At 37.1% G+C, this 19482-nt stretch overlaps 1 protein-coding gene across 3 annotated transcripts in view; it reads left to right on the top strand.

Moving 5' to 3' along the window:
- Nucleotides 1-13029, top strand: part of DGKH (diacylglycerol kinase eta) — a 98803-nt gene extending 85774 nt beyond the window's left edge. For 2 of the 3 annotated variants that reach the window (XM_077765667.1, XM_077765666.1), the window contains one exon: nucleotides 6-13029. In XM_077765667.1, the coding sequence (XP_077621793.1) occupies nucleotides 6-58 (53 nt within the window). In that variant the 3' untranslated portion in view covers nucleotides 59-13029. The remainder of the gene's footprint in view (nucleotides 1-5) is intronic. The other variant, XM_077765665.1, reaches the window with a different exon arrangement.
- The last annotated feature ends 6453 nt before the right edge of the window (nucleotides 13030-19482 follow it).

The following is a 19482-nucleotide window of genomic DNA, read 5'->3' as shown; positions in this document are numbered from 1 at the left end:
TTTAGGACCTGGGGATAACGAAAGTGGGTCATATGAAGCGAATTCTCCAGGGAATTAAAGAGCTTGGAAGGAGCACTCCTCAGTCTGAGGTGTAATCACATTGGTGCTATTCCTTGGAAGGGAAGTAACTGCTACTTAATACAAAACTCTTGGAAGCAATTGTCTGTTTCTGTAGTTTTCTGCCTAGAAAAGTAAGCACCACGGGGCACCTCTATGGCTTCATATTTTGCTGTGGGTGAAAATTTTGGTTTGAGGTTTTAGAAAATATTTTTGTGCCAAAAAATACATTCCACAAAGCCATTTTCTTATTGTGCAAACTTGACATGTTCACATATGCTCATATAAGTAAGAAGGTGGGAGGAATCTGAGACAATTGCATTGTCTAAAAGGTAGAAATGTTTACTTTCCTTAAACCTGGTCGGGTAGAATGTTCTTACTATGTGACTGCATAACAATATGTGGCTAAAACTTCTTGGGTTTCACTATTAGAAGCATCAGCTTCTTCCTTAAAATCGTTGGTTAGGAGATGAAGATACAAATTAAGCTGTGTTTTGAATGTTAGATGGGTGTCACCTCAGATTCCTAGCATTCGGTGGCCATAGAATGTGGTTAAAACCCCTCAAATACTATGAATGAATGCAAACCTTAATGCACGACATTTCTGCCTGAATCGTCTTTCTTTTTCTTGCATGTCACATGTAATATCGTAAAACTTGGCTTCAGTGTCAGTTTGAATGTAATTTAATTTATTACTATCTAAGTACCTTTTTGTTGGTTAATGGCACTTTTCTTTGATGTGGGACTTTGGATAAATATTCTGTATCTGAGACTTTGTGAACATGTGTCTGTGCCGTAATCGACAAATGATACACATTTTATGCAAGCCAGTTTTATGTCACTCTACTATCAACACTAGGTATGCACATTAGGAACATTTTCTGGAAATTTTCATAAAAGTACATGTTCTGTTGCCGAACAAAACTTCTTATAGCTTCCCAAACCAAAATCCCCACATTTTGTTCTTATTTTTGGTTTTAATTTAGTATTTACTTAATACTCTGTTTGCATTTATACTATAGTGGGCTGTGGACATCCAGGAGTTTTCCAAAGGTCCCAGCTGGGATTTGTATACTGATTGGTCACCCAGACTCACCCACTAGCTAGAGTGACTACCAACACAACTTCCCAACAAGAGATTTACATTTCTTCTTAAGGGCTTTTATCTCACTTCATTCTTATACCATTATTACTGTTATCTCACTTAATTCTTATATGAGGTAGATATTATTTTCCTTTTTCTCAACCACTATACTTCAGTGTAGCTCATTCGGAGTCAACATACAATTATCAAATGTTTGAAAGCCAAAGGCATATGTGTTAAAAGCCACAAAAATATCCTCAAACCATCTTTCTTTAGACATTATGTACCAAAAATTAATTGTAATATTTAAAAATCTCCTGTATAAGAGAAGTAAATAGGATATTGACCCAGTGATGACAATTTTCATGAAGTAGCCTTCTAAGCAGGCCCTCAGCGGATACAAACACACACATATACATATACACGTATATGTGTCTATACACATATATACATTTATATGTATATTCATACTTACACATAACCTTGAAATATACTCTCATTGATATTTTCTAGATAATTATTTGCCAAATACTTAACAAGAAATGTTAGCAGGAAAGTGTTTAAAATGAACTATTGTCAGACATAATTTAATTATAACAAAGAAGTTTAAATATTTGACTCTTTATTCTTATTTATAAATTGCATATTTAACTACTGCTAAAATCACAAAATTAAGACATCTTAAAAATAAATGAGCCTGATGGGTTCCTGTCCAAATACATGTGGCTATATATTTTACCTGTCTAAGTTGTGAATAGGTAGAAAATTTTCAAAGGAAGTTATATCAGATAGCATGAAAGAGTAAAAAGCCACTCACTTAGTAAGTGTAATATTTCCCTCACCTGTGAAATCAAAGGGCTTCTTTTCCAGTCCCTTTATAACCCCCATCCCCCTCCCCTGCAAGTTGTCCTGCCCTTCCAGGCATTTCCCTGTGAAATTAAAATAGAGATGCCAGAGTCTCAGAACTCTGCCAAGGTCACAGATGCCTGCCCAGCTCTACCAAAAAAGGAAATGTAGGCGCAAGGAAGCATGGAACTTAAGAATGAATTAATATAAAAATCTTTATTGATTTCCACTCACCCAAAATACCCTTTTGCTGATAGAAAAGATTTAAGCTATTACATGTTCAGTAAGATGTAAATGGTTACATTGTTTTGGCTGATGCTGCTCTTTTTACTCTTAGGTAATATAACTCTTTATCTATGCTGTAAAATCTCAGTTAATAGACTCTTAACTAGAGTTGTCCTGCAGATGGCTTTTGGATGAGGGAAACCCTTTAAAATGATTATTTCTGTGTCTTTTTTTTTTTGTCATTAAATAAGAGCAGACTTTCCTGTATGTTTTGTCCTACACCTGCATGGCGGTGTAGGAGCCATATGACTTTACCCACACCTGTTTGCCAAGAAGGTGTCCTCAGAGCCTTCGTAGGCCCCTGTCAGCGTCAAAGAGGAGCCAGCTTCTTATAGTAGATGGAGCTGCAAGTAGAAAGTAGAAAGAGCTTCTCTCTGGGAGGCGATCACAGTTCAGGGGAGGGCAGGTGTGGCCTCTGTACCCTGATCCATTCAGAAGCAGAGGTGAGAAGCTTAAGCCCGCCCTTGAATGCCAGCTGTGACTGCACTGTTCCTCCCGGCTACGCTCTCCCACACCTGGGTAATTTGGGAGAGGTGAAGGGGAATCACAGCCAACATCCATTTCCTTCCAGTCTTATTTCCCTGAGGAAGAAATTGCTTTTTTTTTTTAAGATTTTATTTTTAAGTAATCTCTCTACGCAACGTGGGGCTTGACTCACAACCCCGAGACCAAGAGTCACATGCTGTAGTGACTGAGCCAGCCAGGCGTTCCAAAACTTGCTTTTCAAGGAGGAAAGGGACAGGGTCAGGCCTAAGTAAAATCTCAAAGGACTCAGTTCTTCCACTCAGTGTTATTCCATCTCCCTTTCTGAGTTTTCTTCCCAGCTCCTGGCCTCCCATTCCCCACATGCCTCAGGCAGTGACAGCTGCTCAAGTTCACACAAGCTGTGTGTTTACCCTTTCTTCATCAACTCTCCCACTACAGAATGACTGCTTTTACCGCTCCCCACTTGAGTGACTGTTGTGGATCCTCTGAACAAAGTGCTAGGAAGAAAACTAATTTTATAGTTTACATTTTATAAAAGCAAACTTGCTAATCTAAATGAATTGATGGGTTAGATAATTTGGGGACCGTGATATAGATTGCTCTGGCTGAGAAGAGATGACCTGTGAATGTCGAGGCCCTTGCTGTCCACTACTGTAGGCACTAGCCACATGTGGCTATTTAAATTTATGTTAATTTAATGAGAAAGTTAATTTCACCCTTGCACCAGCCACATTTCAAGTGCACAGTAACTGTAATAGACAGTACAGGTGTTGAACGTTTCCATCATTGCAAAAATTCTACTGGGCAGCACTGGTCTAGATCATTGCTACTTAAATGTGGTCCTTGGGCCAGCAGCATCCATACCACCTAGGAGCTTATAGAAATGCAGAATTTGAGGTCCACTCCAGGCCTACTAAATTCCAGTCTTCCTTGTAAACAAGATTTGGTGGTGGTTAGCACTGGCCTAGCCACCTTTTATCCCTCCCAGGTGTTACAGATCTGAATTCTTCAAAAAGCCCTCAAATAGCTCACTTCCCAACCCGATACTTTCTAGAAATCTCAGAAATGAGCTTTAACTCATTCATCACCTTCACTAAGTTTGCTTCTCAATGCTTATTCCTAATTCTGGTTCTAGGTAAACCCTGCCTCCCTAAGGGTTATATTTTGGTAGCTAAGGTAGAACAGGGGATGGGCGGACCCATGCAGCTGGCCTCTCTCCAGCTCCCCACCTCACGCTAACGTCACCAACAGTCTGCATTTGCTCAGTTTCTTGCTAATATCGCATTCTCATTTGTTCACAATTTAAGTCACAGGGAACATTTCAGAAGAATATGCACTGAGATAAGTAAAGACCGGGTCAGTCTCCTACAGCTTGTACATTTCACTTTCTCTTATCAGCAGATTATCCTGTTGACATACTTCATGCTTGAGGATACAAACAGCACAGGCACATTAAATGAACCACTAGGCGTGGAGGGAAAAAAGAAAAGAACCAAAATGATTCCAAGTAAACTGAATGTGGCATTAAAACCCTCAGAGAAGGCGCATTTTGTTGGACTATTTTTTTTATTAATGCTAATTTATCTTGATTTTCAGATAGTTAATAATTCCTTAAAATAGTACCTGAGGTATTTCATACTTTTGATCTTCAAAATACAAACTAATTAATTCTGTAATAAGATCTTTCCCAATGATTTATTATCAATAATGCTTCACTTAATAATTGGTACATATCGATATCATTTACCAAAACATTACTGGCTATAGATTCTTTAGCTACTTTTAATGAATAACGAGGGCACCACTTGAGTCTTGATAGAAGTTATTTTTAACAGGAATCAAGAAAGAAAATATTCATGCAAAGCTATGACTTAGAAAATTACAGTGCAAACTTCTAGATGCATCATTTCTAAAGCACATTATCTATTACCTCTGACTGGGCTGCCAACACAACGGACTCTCATTTTCTACAGATGCGAATCCTGCAAGGATATGGTTTTTCACTAAGGGCCCATAAATGTTATGTCTCTCAACCTTGACATTTAGGATCTCTCCTGCCCTTTCCCCACTCAGCCTGCGTTTTTCAGATGCAAGCTGGGTAAATCCGTGGGTTCAGAGTTTGATAAGAATACAAGTGGCAGTTTTAAAACAGCCACGTTTTTAAAAATCAGTTGAAAAGAGTGAAAAATGAAGAGTGAAGATTCCTCGAATACTAACTATTGGTCAGTGGAATCACCTCCTTGGGCAGTTCCCGTGGCACTAGGTAGCCACACCTCCCCCCTCTGGCTTCCCCTCCCTGAGGGCCATGGGGCCTGGGACTTGTCTCCTGCTATGGCATCTCCCAGGTGACCTTTGTATAGCAATCTCTGTGTCAAATGGGTAACATGATGCCTTTGCAATAGGATGCCTTCCTTAAGAAACACCCAAAACTTTAAAATGGCAGAGATTATTGGTTTTTATATTACCCAAAGCGTGCTTTACCTTTATCATTGTTCCTCTTTATTATTGTCTCCAAATTTTGTTTAGAGACATTTCTGTTAGAAGAAAAAAAACTATAAATGTTTATCATTACAAAGAACAGAGAGATAAAAGACAGCTGGACTGTACCTATTTGTATACTTTCTGTTACTTTCAGTAAAATAAGTTTAACAGTAACTGAGACTTCATTAAACCCAGTGACAATGTTTAAGATAAAAACCCATATTACTACTGTAGATGGACAGATTGATTCACCTTATGTAACTAAGATATTCTATTTACATATATTTATATCTTCTCTCAATTTTTTTATGCACATCCAAGTTTAAGTTGGAAAAATAGAAAGCAAGCCACTACTTAAAAGCTATTAAAAACTCCACCTAAAATATTTCATTTTAGCTACAAGTTATTCATTGTATGCGAATTTATAAATAGCCTGGGTATTTCATAGGAACTGCATTTCAAGAGTAAATTAACCGTACCTAAAAGAATATAGGGATACTTTTAAAATGCATTAAGATAAGTTTCATATTCCATTGATGATGCTGTTGAAGTAGGATAATGCAGTTAGATAAACAAGCTAAAAAGAAAAAAATATATTTTGTGGTCCTTACTGTTTGCACTATTGTTTACCACAGGTTAACCATATCTAGTTGTATATTCTAAGTATTAAGCTGATATGTAGCTAAAGATTTCTTACAGTTCTGGTAACTGGTAATTAGTGCTGTGAAAGGTTTTGGTATTGTAACATTCCCAGTTTTGTGAGTTATATATTGTATATTGAAGATGATTAATAAATTGGAGTAATATATTTATCTAGAGCTGGGAAGATATGATAATTAATTTCAGATCTTTACGTAAGTTGTATTGAATTTGTTTCTTCCTCTTAAGTGAGATAAAAGTCTCACTTTTATGTTAAAATGTCTATTTATACAACAGGTTTCTCCTTTTACTGGTTTTGTTAATTTTCATATTAAAATTTTTCTTATCTTTTGATACCAAAATAATTATCATGCTGGTTATTCAAACTGCCAAGATGTATTTTAGTTTGCAGGAGTTTTGGCAGACAAAATATTTAATAACAAACCAGCTTTGTATATTTTGTGGCTTTGGAGGTGAGAATTTTACCTTTGAATCTCTGTGTGAGGCAGTGCTCCTATCAACAAAGACAGTAATAAGACAGTATTACTTGTGATCATCAGTAGAAGGTTTTCTCAAGTTGTATAAATCAGTGCATTTATTTATTATGTTGTGAAATTTAATCTTTATACAAAATGCATACTCTAGCTCTTTTCTTTGTTACTGCTGTTGCTTAGGGTATAGTAGCTCTGTTAATGATACTTACGTACTTGAAGTACTCATTTCTGTCAAACAGATGCCCAATTTTTTTTCTTCTTAAAAAAATGATTTTTTTTTACCGTCATAGGTAACTGAATAGTAACAGGGACTTTGTTAAAAAACTAATTTGCATATTTAAAATAAATATGGAAAAAGGCATAAAGCCAAAATAAAATCACCAATATTAAGAATTTAATGTAACCAAGGGATTCACTGTGCTATATTTTGCCAATATGTATTTTATCTTCAAGTGAGAACTTCTTTCCTGTGATAAACTTTCCATTTTTCTTTTAAAAGAGATCTCCATGATTGTATGCCACTATAACACTCGACTGAACACTGAGCTTCTTGAACCCCAAAAGTATCACATACTTCAAGGGGCCAGCTTCACATTCCAGGGTGAATTTTTTTTTTTAATATTTTTTTATTTATTTCTAGGAGAGAGAGAGAGAGACAGCGTGAGCAGGGGAGGGTCAGAGAGAGAGGGGGATACAGAATCTGAAGCAGGCTCCAGGCTCTGAGCTGGCAGTCAGCACAGAGCCTGATGCGGGGCTCGAACCGACGAACCGCGAGATCATGACCTAAGCGAAAGTCGGACGCCTAACCGACTAAGCCACCCAGGCGCCCCTCCAGGGTGAATATTTTTAAATGCATGTTTGCATTTGACTCTTGTCTACTGTACACATAGTAACCGTGATGGTTAATGCTTTGTTTCTGTCAATTAATCCAGTGGGGCTTGAATTGAGTTTTGAGTTATTTTTGTTTAAAAAAAGTATTCTTTGTTCAACCCTTTAAAAAACTAAAAACTTAAAACATAAGGGCATAGCCTACCAACCAGAATAAAATCACATGTTCTGACTTAAGGTGAGGCAATGTTGTATACCAAAGAAACCAATTTAACAAGCGCTAAGTTCAACCATTTTTTTGTTTTACAGTGTGAGCAATAGGTGAATTATGAACTATTTAAGAACGATAGTAGGAGATTATGAAGTTATTATAATTGTAAAGATACATAATTTCATATTAATTTTACTGTTGTATAAGCAATAATTAAAGGCAGGAAAAATATATGAGAAACATTATATGGAAATATGGAAACATTATAAAGAAAATGGAGCTTGAGCTGGTAATTTGGCAAAGATTTGGAAATGAATAGTTTGAACGTAGATATCTTTCACCTTACATGGTAGAAGCACAGAACACGTGTTTCATGTCTAGTAGGAACAGTACTACAAAAAACAAAGAAGTTACACTGATGATGTCTGAGACAGTGTCTGTGTGTCACCAAAGTAGCCAATGAATTCAGGGAGCTCATTCTACTGTTGCAATTTAGAAGTCACCTAAGCAGGTAGTTTGGATAACCTCCTCATTTGTTTATTACAAAGCAAATGTCTGTACTTTGTCAACTTTGTGATTGATCGAGGGAGAATGAATCAGAAGGACTTAGCTAGTTCCTATAGAATATTTGTAAATGTGGATCAGACCGTACCACACAGGGTGAGGAGATTTTCATGAACTTGCTAAGCCTTGAGATTTGTTAGCAGTGATAGATTTTCCTTTTATTTGAAACAACAAAAGATTGTTAAAACTTACAATAGTATAGACAGCTGAATTATATGATTCTGGAGTTGGATATGTGGCTTAGATTTATTTGGTTCTGTAACTGATACTGGCACTGGCTGTGTCTTTTCTACAACCTATGTATGTTTTAGTGTTTCAGTTTTCCCAATTAGAAATGGCACTCAAAATTATGTTCTAAATACTTGGCAATTCTTCTCTTACAGAAGAAGTTATGTAAGTGTGAATCATACTTAAATTTACCAACCCTTTTTTTTTAAGTCTATTTATTTTGAGAGGACAGAAAGAGTGGGTAGGGGAGGGGCAGAGATCCGAAACAGGCTCCACTCTGACAGCAGAGAGCCCCATGCAGGGCTCAAACTCTCAAGCTGCAAACAAGATCATGTCCTGAGCTGAAGTCAGACATGTCAACTGACTGAACCCCTCGCCCCTTAAATTTACCAATTCTTTCCCCCTGTCATTTTATATACAAAGAAAGACTTCTAAAACTATAGCATGAAGATTAAAGATCCAAATTAGTATCCTTGATGTTGAGTTTGAAATGAGAGTGAAATTACATTAATACTCTCTATAGCAGAGTAGAGGATGGGTATTTTCATCTGTTTACTACAGATTCATAGTATTCACTTTAAGGCAGGCTAAACTCTCTTTTCCAAGATGTTCAGAAATTCAGATTAATTTTGTTATTTCTACACTCGCCCCAGTTTGATAGATTTTTTTAAATTAAGACTTTCATGTCATTTCTTAGATTAACACCCCAAAGAGGAAAATGTCACTTTAAATCGGTGGTTACAAAAATGAACTGTGACAGCACTTACTCTCTGTATTAACTGAATTCTGATTGGTTTCCTTGCTGTTTGATCTGAAGCATTAGCTACATTTCCTGGCTGCGGAATGATAACCCCTCATGAAAATACCTGCAAAACTTCCTGTAAAGAAACTAAGCTAGAGAATGCTTTAATTATTACCATACTGGAAATCTGAGTACAATTAAGGGGAAAGAATTAGAATAACCTCATTAAAATCCTTAAATACAGATGAGGGTTAATGAATATTGACTTCTATTTTACCTAACATTTGAACCCAGCCACTAACTGATAACTTAAAAATCTTGTCCTCAAATCTGATATTTATTACAGCATAATGGGATAACTTGGAACTCCTGGCATCCCCTTCCCCTAAAGATGTTGAAATTATAAGAGGTTGTGAGCTGCACGATACAGAGAAAAGACCAAAGCAGAACTCGTTTGCAGAGGATTTTGATCGGTCTTAATGACACAGCCTAGTTTTCATGACGACGTGTCTCTGAACAAGGATTTCATAATGATTTGGTAGAGGGACAGGAAGAAAGTATTGTTCTGGGTATTTGCATCTCACAATGACTGATATACAGATGACCCTAGTATAATTAACATTAATTATAAAATTTCGTTAGAACCTACCCTGTTTACAAGTCTGTTGTGCAGCAATTTTTTTAATATACATAATGATAAATGAATTGCAAACTTGGACAGTTCTTTTGTTTCCTCTCCTTTTTTTTTTTTTTACTTGAAAAGCTTTCAAAAAGCTTTTGAGAGATGACATAGTTTTCACAGCAACATGATATGACTGCCTGCTTCTGCCAAGAAACCCCTGAACTGAAACATGGAACAAAATAAGTGCTTAACCCCAATCCCGGTTTTGGAATGTGTGAGCAAAAGCGTTACATATATCAAAGTTTTCTCAGTATTTATGCAGTTGCGTATTTCACTTTTTGTCCATCTAAAAGTTGAATTGGTATTTTCTGTTCTATTTCTAATTACATGCGGTAAAGCCATAATTCCATCGCCGTGGTTCAGCCCTCTACCAATACAGACCTTCAGGATTTTTCTCTCCTGTGCTTTGCCATAGGTTTTGAGCAACCGATTTTCCTACATACCTTCTTTCTTACCTCTAGTTCGTCTTCCACATGGTTGATGGAGTGGTCTTTCTGAAATACACATTTGCTCTGTCATTCCTTTGGTAAATTTCTTACATAGGTTCTCCATTTTTTAGAGCTTAGCAACATTAGGTTGTGATAGATAAGGGTCTCTATGGCTTTGCCTCTTCCCACCTGTTTTAGCATCCTCAGCCACCGATTCCTTTTTTGTAATTCATTGTCTTAGCATAATCACTTGGCCATAGATCAACTCATTCAAAACTCAGTTCAGATTTAACTTTCCGTGAAGCTCTACGCAACTTCCCCAGCCAAGGTTAAGTATTTCATTCATGTTCCGTAGCATCTTGAAACCTTCTCTGTAAAAATAACATCACATTTCAATAATTTTACACGTGTGTGCGTGCGTGTGTGCGTGTGTGTGTGCTTGTCTTCCCCACCCTACCAAATTTCTCTATCTTTGTAGTCTCAATGTGGAGCTACCATATAATAAGACTTCAATAAATGTTTTTGAAAGAATGAAGGTCCTATGGAACCCAGACTTCTCTTTAATTTTATCCTTTCACAAATATGAGCTTAGAGTTCCCTGAGCCACATGGGGGGGGCGGGGTGTTCACGAGCAGGTGAGCATGTATGCACTGGGCATGAGTGCCAACAGGAGATAAACCTCAAGGAAGAGAGATTGTTTTGAAAAGGATAATCATTTGTTAGTTTTTCCTCAGAAATATTTACCAAATCTGAATTCTTGTTTCTAAAAACGAGGCTTACAAAATTTTCAAATCGCTGTCAAATTCTTGTTTGTAGTTCATGAATATGCCCCAAAGACCACCTTGCACTTTTGTGGACACATTCAGATTGTATATATACAATCTATATAAACACATGCGTTGATCACCTAGACAAAATAATGAGATTTGAGAAAGAATGAATGAAAACCAATAATGAAGGTGAAATTTTCTCAAAAGTAATAGCCAGCCAGAGATCCAGACTGAATTGGTGTGATGTCAGGTCACTTGTAGCTAAGGATTATTTCACTTTTCATGATGCAAATGTAGGATGGCTTGTTTGCCTGTCGCCCCTCACCCCTTTAGAACATAAAGACTAAAATCTATTACCTAAGGGTTTGTTTTGTTCTTTTCTGATTCCATAAAACCCTTCAACCACGTCCCCAAATCATGATAAAGATCGACACAAAAAGTTCTTTATCGTTAATAATTTCTAACATTAAATAGTAATCAAAAATGCATGTAATTAAATGCCCTCTTCCTTTGCTCACGTGAGGGACATTTTTCTACCTGCTCTGTTCGGGGCACTTGATTCGATGCTGGTAATACAGTGAAATAGGCTGTCTTCAGAATTATTTTCTACAGTTTGGGGGGACAATTTTTAAACCAAATGTTTCCGAGGTTATTTTATAATAATCTCATTCCACCAAAAAAAAACCAAAACAAACAACAAAAAAAAACTCTGTGTTGTAAAGAATTAATACCATTTTTATGTCCAGTTTTTGTAATTTCAGGTCAGCCACAAATAATTTTTCACCATCACCCGTCAAGTATATCTTTCCTCAATCCTGAGAAACCCCATTTCCACAACCATAGGCGCTAGGTGTAGTCCACGTGGCTAATAGATTTGTAGAACATGAATTCAATTTTGAGTCCATTTTAGGAAGGCATATATCCTTATTAATGCCGTACGCCAAAATATATGGCTATAAACCCACAACAGAAGGAAAAATTATAAAGTAATGCTTTCTGGTATACTTCAAAGATTCCATTTGAAATTAATGGATTGATATTTCCACCTCAGTTATTTTTAATAGGGAGTAGGAAGTAATAATATTTAACAGGTTGCATACTTATCTGAGCATATAGGAAATATACTACAAGTATTTGTATGCCACAATGCACTGACATTGATGAAAAAAGCAGAAATAGTTGAGTTGTAAAAAATTAACTTCTCTGAATATTTATTGATGGTCAAGCAAGAGTTTCCTTTATGAGAAGGAAAAAAAAAACCTTTATTGTCAGTAAGTATGGAAAAAACCTTAATTGTATGTATATTTACATTTTGATAGGCATAGTTTGAAGTCATTCTTTCCCATCAGTATAAAGTATCAACCATTTCTTTGTTCTCTAGCAAAAGAAACTTCTTAGTTTGATACAACTTCCCTCTTTGTTCGATATCGTAAAAGGTCCACAAAAGGCCAAGGCTCAGCTGGACACTTATTTTACCTTCCAATAAAGGTAATCATAATCTTTTGCCTCCTGTTTATCATCATGTTGAAAACCTAACAGTGTAGCTCCTTCTGTCCCTTACGCTGCAAAAGATAGTTTCAATCTAGCCTTTGCCATATTATTTATAGTTTTAAGAATTTACTACATTTTGGTAGTCTGTTTTGAAACTTTTACTTGTATCTGAAAGATGCAGATCATGTCTATTTATTACACAATGGGCTCTGTTTGCTGCAGAAAAGAGTGAAACTTTAACTGCTTAGCACACTTGCCAGTGAAGTATACCTGACAGAGCAGAGGTTGTAACTTTGGCTCTAATTACTTTTAATAATGGTAAGAAAATGTGTTTTGTTTGTTTACATGCTGTTTACAATGGCATAATTTTTTAAATATATACAATTGAGATATTTATTGCATACTATTTTAAAGATGTTTTATGTGTTTTCACCTTTGGAATATATTGTTACAGTTACTTATACAGATAATTTGGGTGGCTTTGTTAATGTAGCTAGTAATTTTTATGACTACTAAGTGACCAGTTTTCCGTGCCTTTTATTGTGGGATGCATGATTATGTATTTATTGTACGGAAGTCACTGATGTGTGTATTTTTGTACTTTGCTGAGAGTAATGGTTGATCTCGATGTATATGATGATGAGAGATGCCTTTCCCAAAGGGCACTGCCTTGAGATCGTCCTTCTCAAAATAAAAAGAATGCATTTGAAGAATGTGTGAAGCCTACTTTCTTTCTGGGGGGGAATCTTATTTTTTTAATTAAACTTTTTATTTGGAGATCATTGTAGATTCACATACAGTTGTACAAAACGATACAGAGGGAGATCATGTGTACCTTTCACCCATTTCCTCCCTGTGATAACATCCGGCACACCTCGGGTACAATATCACAAGCAGGTTGTTGACACTGACAGAGTCCAGATGCTGGAGAGTTTTCTCACCCAAAGGCCATACAAGGATCTCCCAAGCTGCCCTTTATAGCTACACCTACTTCCCTCCTGCCTCCATTCTATCTCCACTTCTATAATTTTGTCATTTCATTTTATATTAATGGAATCATACAGTATATGACTTTTCCCCCCATTTAGCCTAATTCCCTGGAGATTTCATCCAAACTGTTGCATGTAACAATAGTTCAGTTCTTTTATTTTTTTAGTAAGATCTATCTGGTGGGGGAATTCTTTTTTTTTTTTATGTTTATTTTTGAGACAGAAGAGCAGAAGTGGGGGAGGGGCAGAGAGAGAGGGAGAGAAGAACACACAGAATCTCAAGCAGGCTCCAGGCTCTGAGCTGTCAGCACAGAGATCGACACAGGGCTTGAACCCACAACCCATGAGATCATGACCTGAGTGGAAGTCGGACACTTAAATCAACTGAGCCACCCGGGCACCACAGGTGGGTGAATTCTTAATGATAACATATAGTTTGGTTTATCCTTAAAGCAATGAGTCCTTGAAGTTCACCAGTAAGCACTTGTTAACTAAATGCATGCCAGGCGTTGTCTCCAGTGGTAATGATCTATGAGTAATCCTTTGAAATTACTGTCAAGTGATGAACAAAGTTTATTGCAATAGAGTGACCTGCAATGAAAAAAAAAATACACCACCAAGTATGGGGGGAGCACAGAGGAAGAGAATGTGTAGAGGAGGTTTCAGGGTTGGAGACTGGGTGTAGATACAAGAGGATATGAGGTTGGATGGAAGACTGTCTTCAAATCTTTGAAGGACCATCGAAGAGGATTGGTTTTGCATTCATTCTAAATGAGAGAAGCAAGTGAAATTGGCAAGAAAAACTGCAGTGTCTAAAGATGCACCAGGCTGTCTCCCAGAACGTGTTCCCTTTTAAGAGAAACATTTAAACACACAGGCTACAAGAATGTGAACTCCTCATGGGAAGAAAATGTTTTCGCTAGTATGATCCAGTATATGGAAAAGTCTTTGGCACATGGTTGCCAAGTACTGCTACATGGTCATGCGCAATATCTATTTGTTGACTAAGTCAGAAGTAATTCACGGGGCTCCTGGGTGGCTCAGTCAGTTAAGCATCTGACTTCAGTTCAGGTCATGATCTCGGGGTTCGTGGGTTCGAGCCCCGCGTCGGGCTCTGTGCTGACAGCTCGGAGTCTGAAGCCTGCTTCTGTTTCTGTGTCTCCCTCTTTCTCTGCTCCTCCCCTGCTCGCATGCTGTCTCTCTCTCTGTCTCTCAAAAATAAATAAGCAGTAAAAAAATTTTATTTAAAAAAAAAGTAATTCAAGGATCAGATCAGAAGACCAGAACACCTTGTGGTCCTTTTCAATCCTGCATTTGATTATATGTAAATGAAAACTATGAGGGGTCATAACCGAATTAGGAAACGATGAACCTGAGTTTAAACTCTGATAAAGCTTGTCATTCAGCATCCCTTTAAAAGCAACCAAAATCTTGTGGGGATGAGAACTGGGTGTTATATGGAAACCAACTTGACAATAAACAAACAAAGAAGTAAATAATAAAATAAAAGCAACCAAAATTTTTACTCATCTCCATGATGACCCTGAAGCACAGCTTGATTCCAAAGCGCTTTCTGAATCATATTAAATTACTTATACTTTACATTGCAAATTATNGTCCCACCCACTCCTCCCTCCGCCCACATTCATGTCGCCAAAGCGCGCTGGCAACTGAGGGAACGTCCACCAATGAAAGCTGTACCTCAGGTTATGCAGTTTCTTTTTTTCAAGGTTTTTTGGCAGCTACCCACAATAAGAAATACATATTCCCCATTATGCACAAATGTATGTGTATATACATATACCTCTCTATATACAGATACACATAAACGTATACGTAGATAATAGCAAATTTAACATCATAGCACTTATTTACATGCATTAAATAGTATTAGTCTCTCCTGTTTTATTCTTTTAAATACCACCCATTGCCACCTATCGAAATGATTTTGTAACCCATTCATGGAAGGGTAAGCGAACTTTCTCTGTAGAGGATCAGACTGTAAATATTTTTGGTGTTGTGAGCCATGCGGTCTCCGGCAGTTCTGCTCAACTCTGCCACGGTAGCGCGAAAGTGGCTGTAGATGATATATAAATGAGGAGCACAATTATATCCCAATAAACTTCTTTATAGAGACAGACCGAACCCCAGCTCCTGTACTAACACATCAGAGCCCACAGTTCCAAAGTTTTCTTTTTCTTTTTTTTTCTTAAATAGTTTATTGATATTTTTTTCTTAAATAGTTTATTGCGAAGTTTTCAAATGCAGCACTGGTTCAACCATTTCCAGTGCTCGGTTGACTGTCTGAGAATTATCTGGAAAGCATGTGTAAAAATCTCCAGGACCTACCCCAGCCCTATATTGAAAAAAAATTTGTTTAATGTTTTTTATTCTTTGAGAGACAGAGAGCGCGAGAGACGGCACAGGGTAGAGGCAGAGACAGGGAGACACAGAATCGGAAGCAGGCTCCAGGCTCTGAGCTGTCAGTACGGAGCCCAACAGGGCGCTCGAAACTCACAAACCACAAGATCCGTGACCTGAGCCGAAGCCAGTCGCTTAACCTACTGAGCCACCCAGGCGCCCCTACCCCAGGCCTATAGAACTACAATCTCTGGGTAAGGGGTCAGGGCACCCTTTAATCGCACTCCCTGGGGGATTCTTATCTGCAGCCAATTTAGGAATCACTGATCTGATCCAACCTCTCCATTCACCCACAGCCCCCATCTAAGAAAAATAAAGTTAAGCTTGAAGGCTAAGTTCTGGGTTCCAAGCAATTGTCCGTGAATTTCAAGAACCGAAGTCATACAGACTAGAAACTCACCAAGTGCAGCTGAGTTGGATATTAGTAACAAATCTGAAACAGGATATAAAATATATCTCTTATAATTTATTTAATACATATCCCTGCAGAAATTCAGCAACACTGATAACCAATTAAAGGACAGAGAAGAAAATGGCCAATAAACGGATAGGAATATTAAATGCCTCAAGACTACTATAAAAGTCCATTCAGCACGAAGGCATAAATGGCTAAAAGATCATTATTATATGATGACAATTTTTCAACCAACAAGAAACACTAATATGTAACACTCTAATTAGCCTGACTATAATTTGATGAACCATGCCATTTCAACTGGAAATCAAATTATTAAAGCACATCAGCTGATTTGTAAGTGATTATAGCATGCTGGCAATATGTTTTTAGTTTTTCTGGCCTGAAGTAATTTTTAAATTTAAAAGTAAAATTCAGTTTCTATCTTCATCAAGAAAAGAAATTATCTTGACATAGACTTTCTGTATGGACCTCAATGTATTGAAATAATAGAAGTAAAAACAATAGGGAAAATAAACACAAGCAAAAATTGAAAGTTAAACACTAAGATTAGTGGGTTAATTAATTGTAAATTCTGTAAACTTAAATATTAACCTATATTCATTTTTATACCTATTTATATTTATTCTACAGTCTCTGTTGACTTTACAGAATATTTTAAATACTAAATAAAGTCATTTCTTTCCACTGTATATTATGTATAAATTGATGGAAAACTTCCAAGCCCTCCTCTGAATTGCTAGGGTTTTTTCATCTTTGTCTGTTCCATTCTTCTCTGCCTCCACATACAACACACACACACACACACACACACACACACACACACATACACACACTACCCTAAATTACACCCCTACTCTGTTCTGTACCTCTACTACCAACACCACCTCTTCTCTACCTGTCAAGCTCCTGCTTATCCATAAATTCTCAGCTCACGGAATCTCCCAATGGAATCTTCTAAAATTTCCCAAGGCAAACTTAAACATTCTAGTCTCTGTTCTTATTACACTTTGTTCCCATTGCGTACCTTGACTAGAGCGATTATATTGCATCATAATTGTTAGTGCAGCTCTGTTCCCACTAAACTATATTTCTCTTAATAACAAGAGAATATATATTATTCATCATATTTCCATTACATTACACAAAGCTTGGCTTCTGGCTGGTCTTCAGAAAAATGTCTGCTGAATGAATAAAGAGAATATCTTACTTGCAATATTTTGCTTAGAACTCTTTTTTAAGTTTATTTGTTTGCTGAGAGAGAGAGAGTGCCCATGTGCCCATGAGCAGGGGAGAGACAGAGAGAGAGAAACCCAAGGAGGCTCCCCTCTGTCAGAGTGAAGCACCCCCCAAACATGGCGCTCGATGCAGGACTTGGGCAAACCCTGAGATCATGACCTGAGCAGAAATCAGGAGTTGGATGCTTAACTGACTTAGCCACCCAGGCACCCCAATATTTTGTTTAAAACTCTTACGTCTATGTTCTGAAGTGAAATTTCATTGTCCTTATCCAGTTTGGGGTTCAAGTTTACAATAACTCAAATGAGTTGAGAGAATATTTCTTCCTTCTTATTCTGTAAAAGAACTTGTGTAAGAATAGAGTTGTCTGCTCTTTGAATGTATGATGGAATTACCTATAAGACTGTCTAGTCACAGCTTTATTACTTCCTCCTATTTTGGGAGGGTTTTGTTCTGTTTTAGTTTTCTAACTTCTTTGGTTGGGTGATTAGTATATCGTCTTGATTTTTAATAAAAGCATGTAAAATGACCAATTTTCCTCTAAGTACTACTTTAGCTACATCCCACAAAGAACTTTCCTTTTTCTTTTTCTTCTTTTTTCTCTTTCTTTCTTTCTTTCTTTCTTTCAAGGGCTTTTTATAGGTTCAAGATGAGCATCTGTCTAGAAATCCAAGGGACAATCTTAATCACCTACGAGAGGTCAGGGGGCTGAAACTCAGGATGGTCTCTAAACCAAGTTAGGAAACCGAGGCAAAGTCCCAATCAGAACACCAACCCAGGATATTAGAAGCAGGAAAGAGCTGGAGTTCCGTGGAGAAGTCCTGTGGGTGCTCAGACTAGAGAGCAAATCCCCCAGACACCAGACTTGCAGTTGTACACTAATTCCACATGATAAGGCCTCCAATGGGCAGAGGCCCATGCCCCGCTCAGGACTGAATAGGCAAGGCTGGGCTTGTTGGGGAAGGTCTCATGCACCACCCCCCCACCCCAACTTTTAACATGTAGCTTTGTTATTATCCAGTTTCAAGCATTTAATAATTTGTTTTTGATTTTTTCTTTGATTCACAAGATTTTAATAAATGATTTAAAGGTAGCTTTCCACCCTGGAGGTAGTCTAGTCATAGCCCATGAGAGAGGCTCATTTCTGATTCACCCTTACCTTGATTCACCCTCACACTATCCCCCCATTGTGCCAAAATACCTTTTGATATTTTAGCTTAATGGTGGAGTGAGCTTTTCCCATTAGATTCCCCCCCTAGGGTGGGTTCTAGTTTGACAGTCTCCCTCCTGAGATCCTGTGAGCTCAATTTAGCCTTTTTAGCAAATGTCCTCAAATAAAATCTGTTTCAGTGATAAGCTTAACTCTCTAAGTTCTTGTCATGTTATTTTATTTGCTTGTTTGATTGTTTATTTAAGATTTTATGTAAGTAATCTCTATACCCAAATGGAGCTCAAACTCACAATCCTAAAATCAAGAGGAACACGTTTTACTTACTCAGCTGGCCAGACACTCCAAACGTCATGTTATTTTAGAGGATGAAATATGTATGTAGAAAAATCTGGGTGGTGTCAGTCATGCTCCTTAGACATTAAGAAAGAAAACTGATGCTTAGGGGCATGTGGCTGGCTTAGTCAGTAGAACCCGTGTCTCTTGATTTCAGGGTTGTGAGTTTGAGTCCCATGTTGAGTGTAGAGATTACTTAAAAATAAAATCTTAAAAAAAAAAAAGTTGATGCTTAAGAGTTAAGGGGCGAAGAAAGCTGTCCAGTAAATGATGCTGGAATAATTAGGTATTCATAAAGAAAAGAAAAAATTAAATTCTTTCCTCACACCATAGTCAAAATTAATTCTAATAAATAAAAGACATAAATGTGAAAAGCAAAACTTCAAATGTCATAATGAAAATATAAGATAATATTTTTATATCATTGGGCTAAGGAAGAACTATTTTATGTGATGCATTAAAAGCATAACCCATTAAAAAGAGATTCATAAATTTGACTAAATAAAAATATAAGGGTTCTGTTAAATAATAAACAACAAGACAGACCACAGATTGGAAAAAAATGTTTTTAAACCATATAAACCACCATGGATTAGTA

Source organism: Crocuta crocuta, unplaced genomic scaffold (genome assembly GCF_008692635.1).
Source record: "Crocuta crocuta isolate KB4526 unplaced genomic scaffold, BGI_CrCroc_1.0 scaffold75, whole genome shotgun sequence".
In the NCBI taxonomy this organism is placed as follows: Eukaryota; Metazoa; Chordata; class Mammalia; order Carnivora; family Hyaenidae; genus Crocuta; species Crocuta crocuta.
The sequence above is the reverse complement of the archived record's forward strand: the minus strand, read 5'-3'. Positions and strand labels throughout refer to the sequence as shown.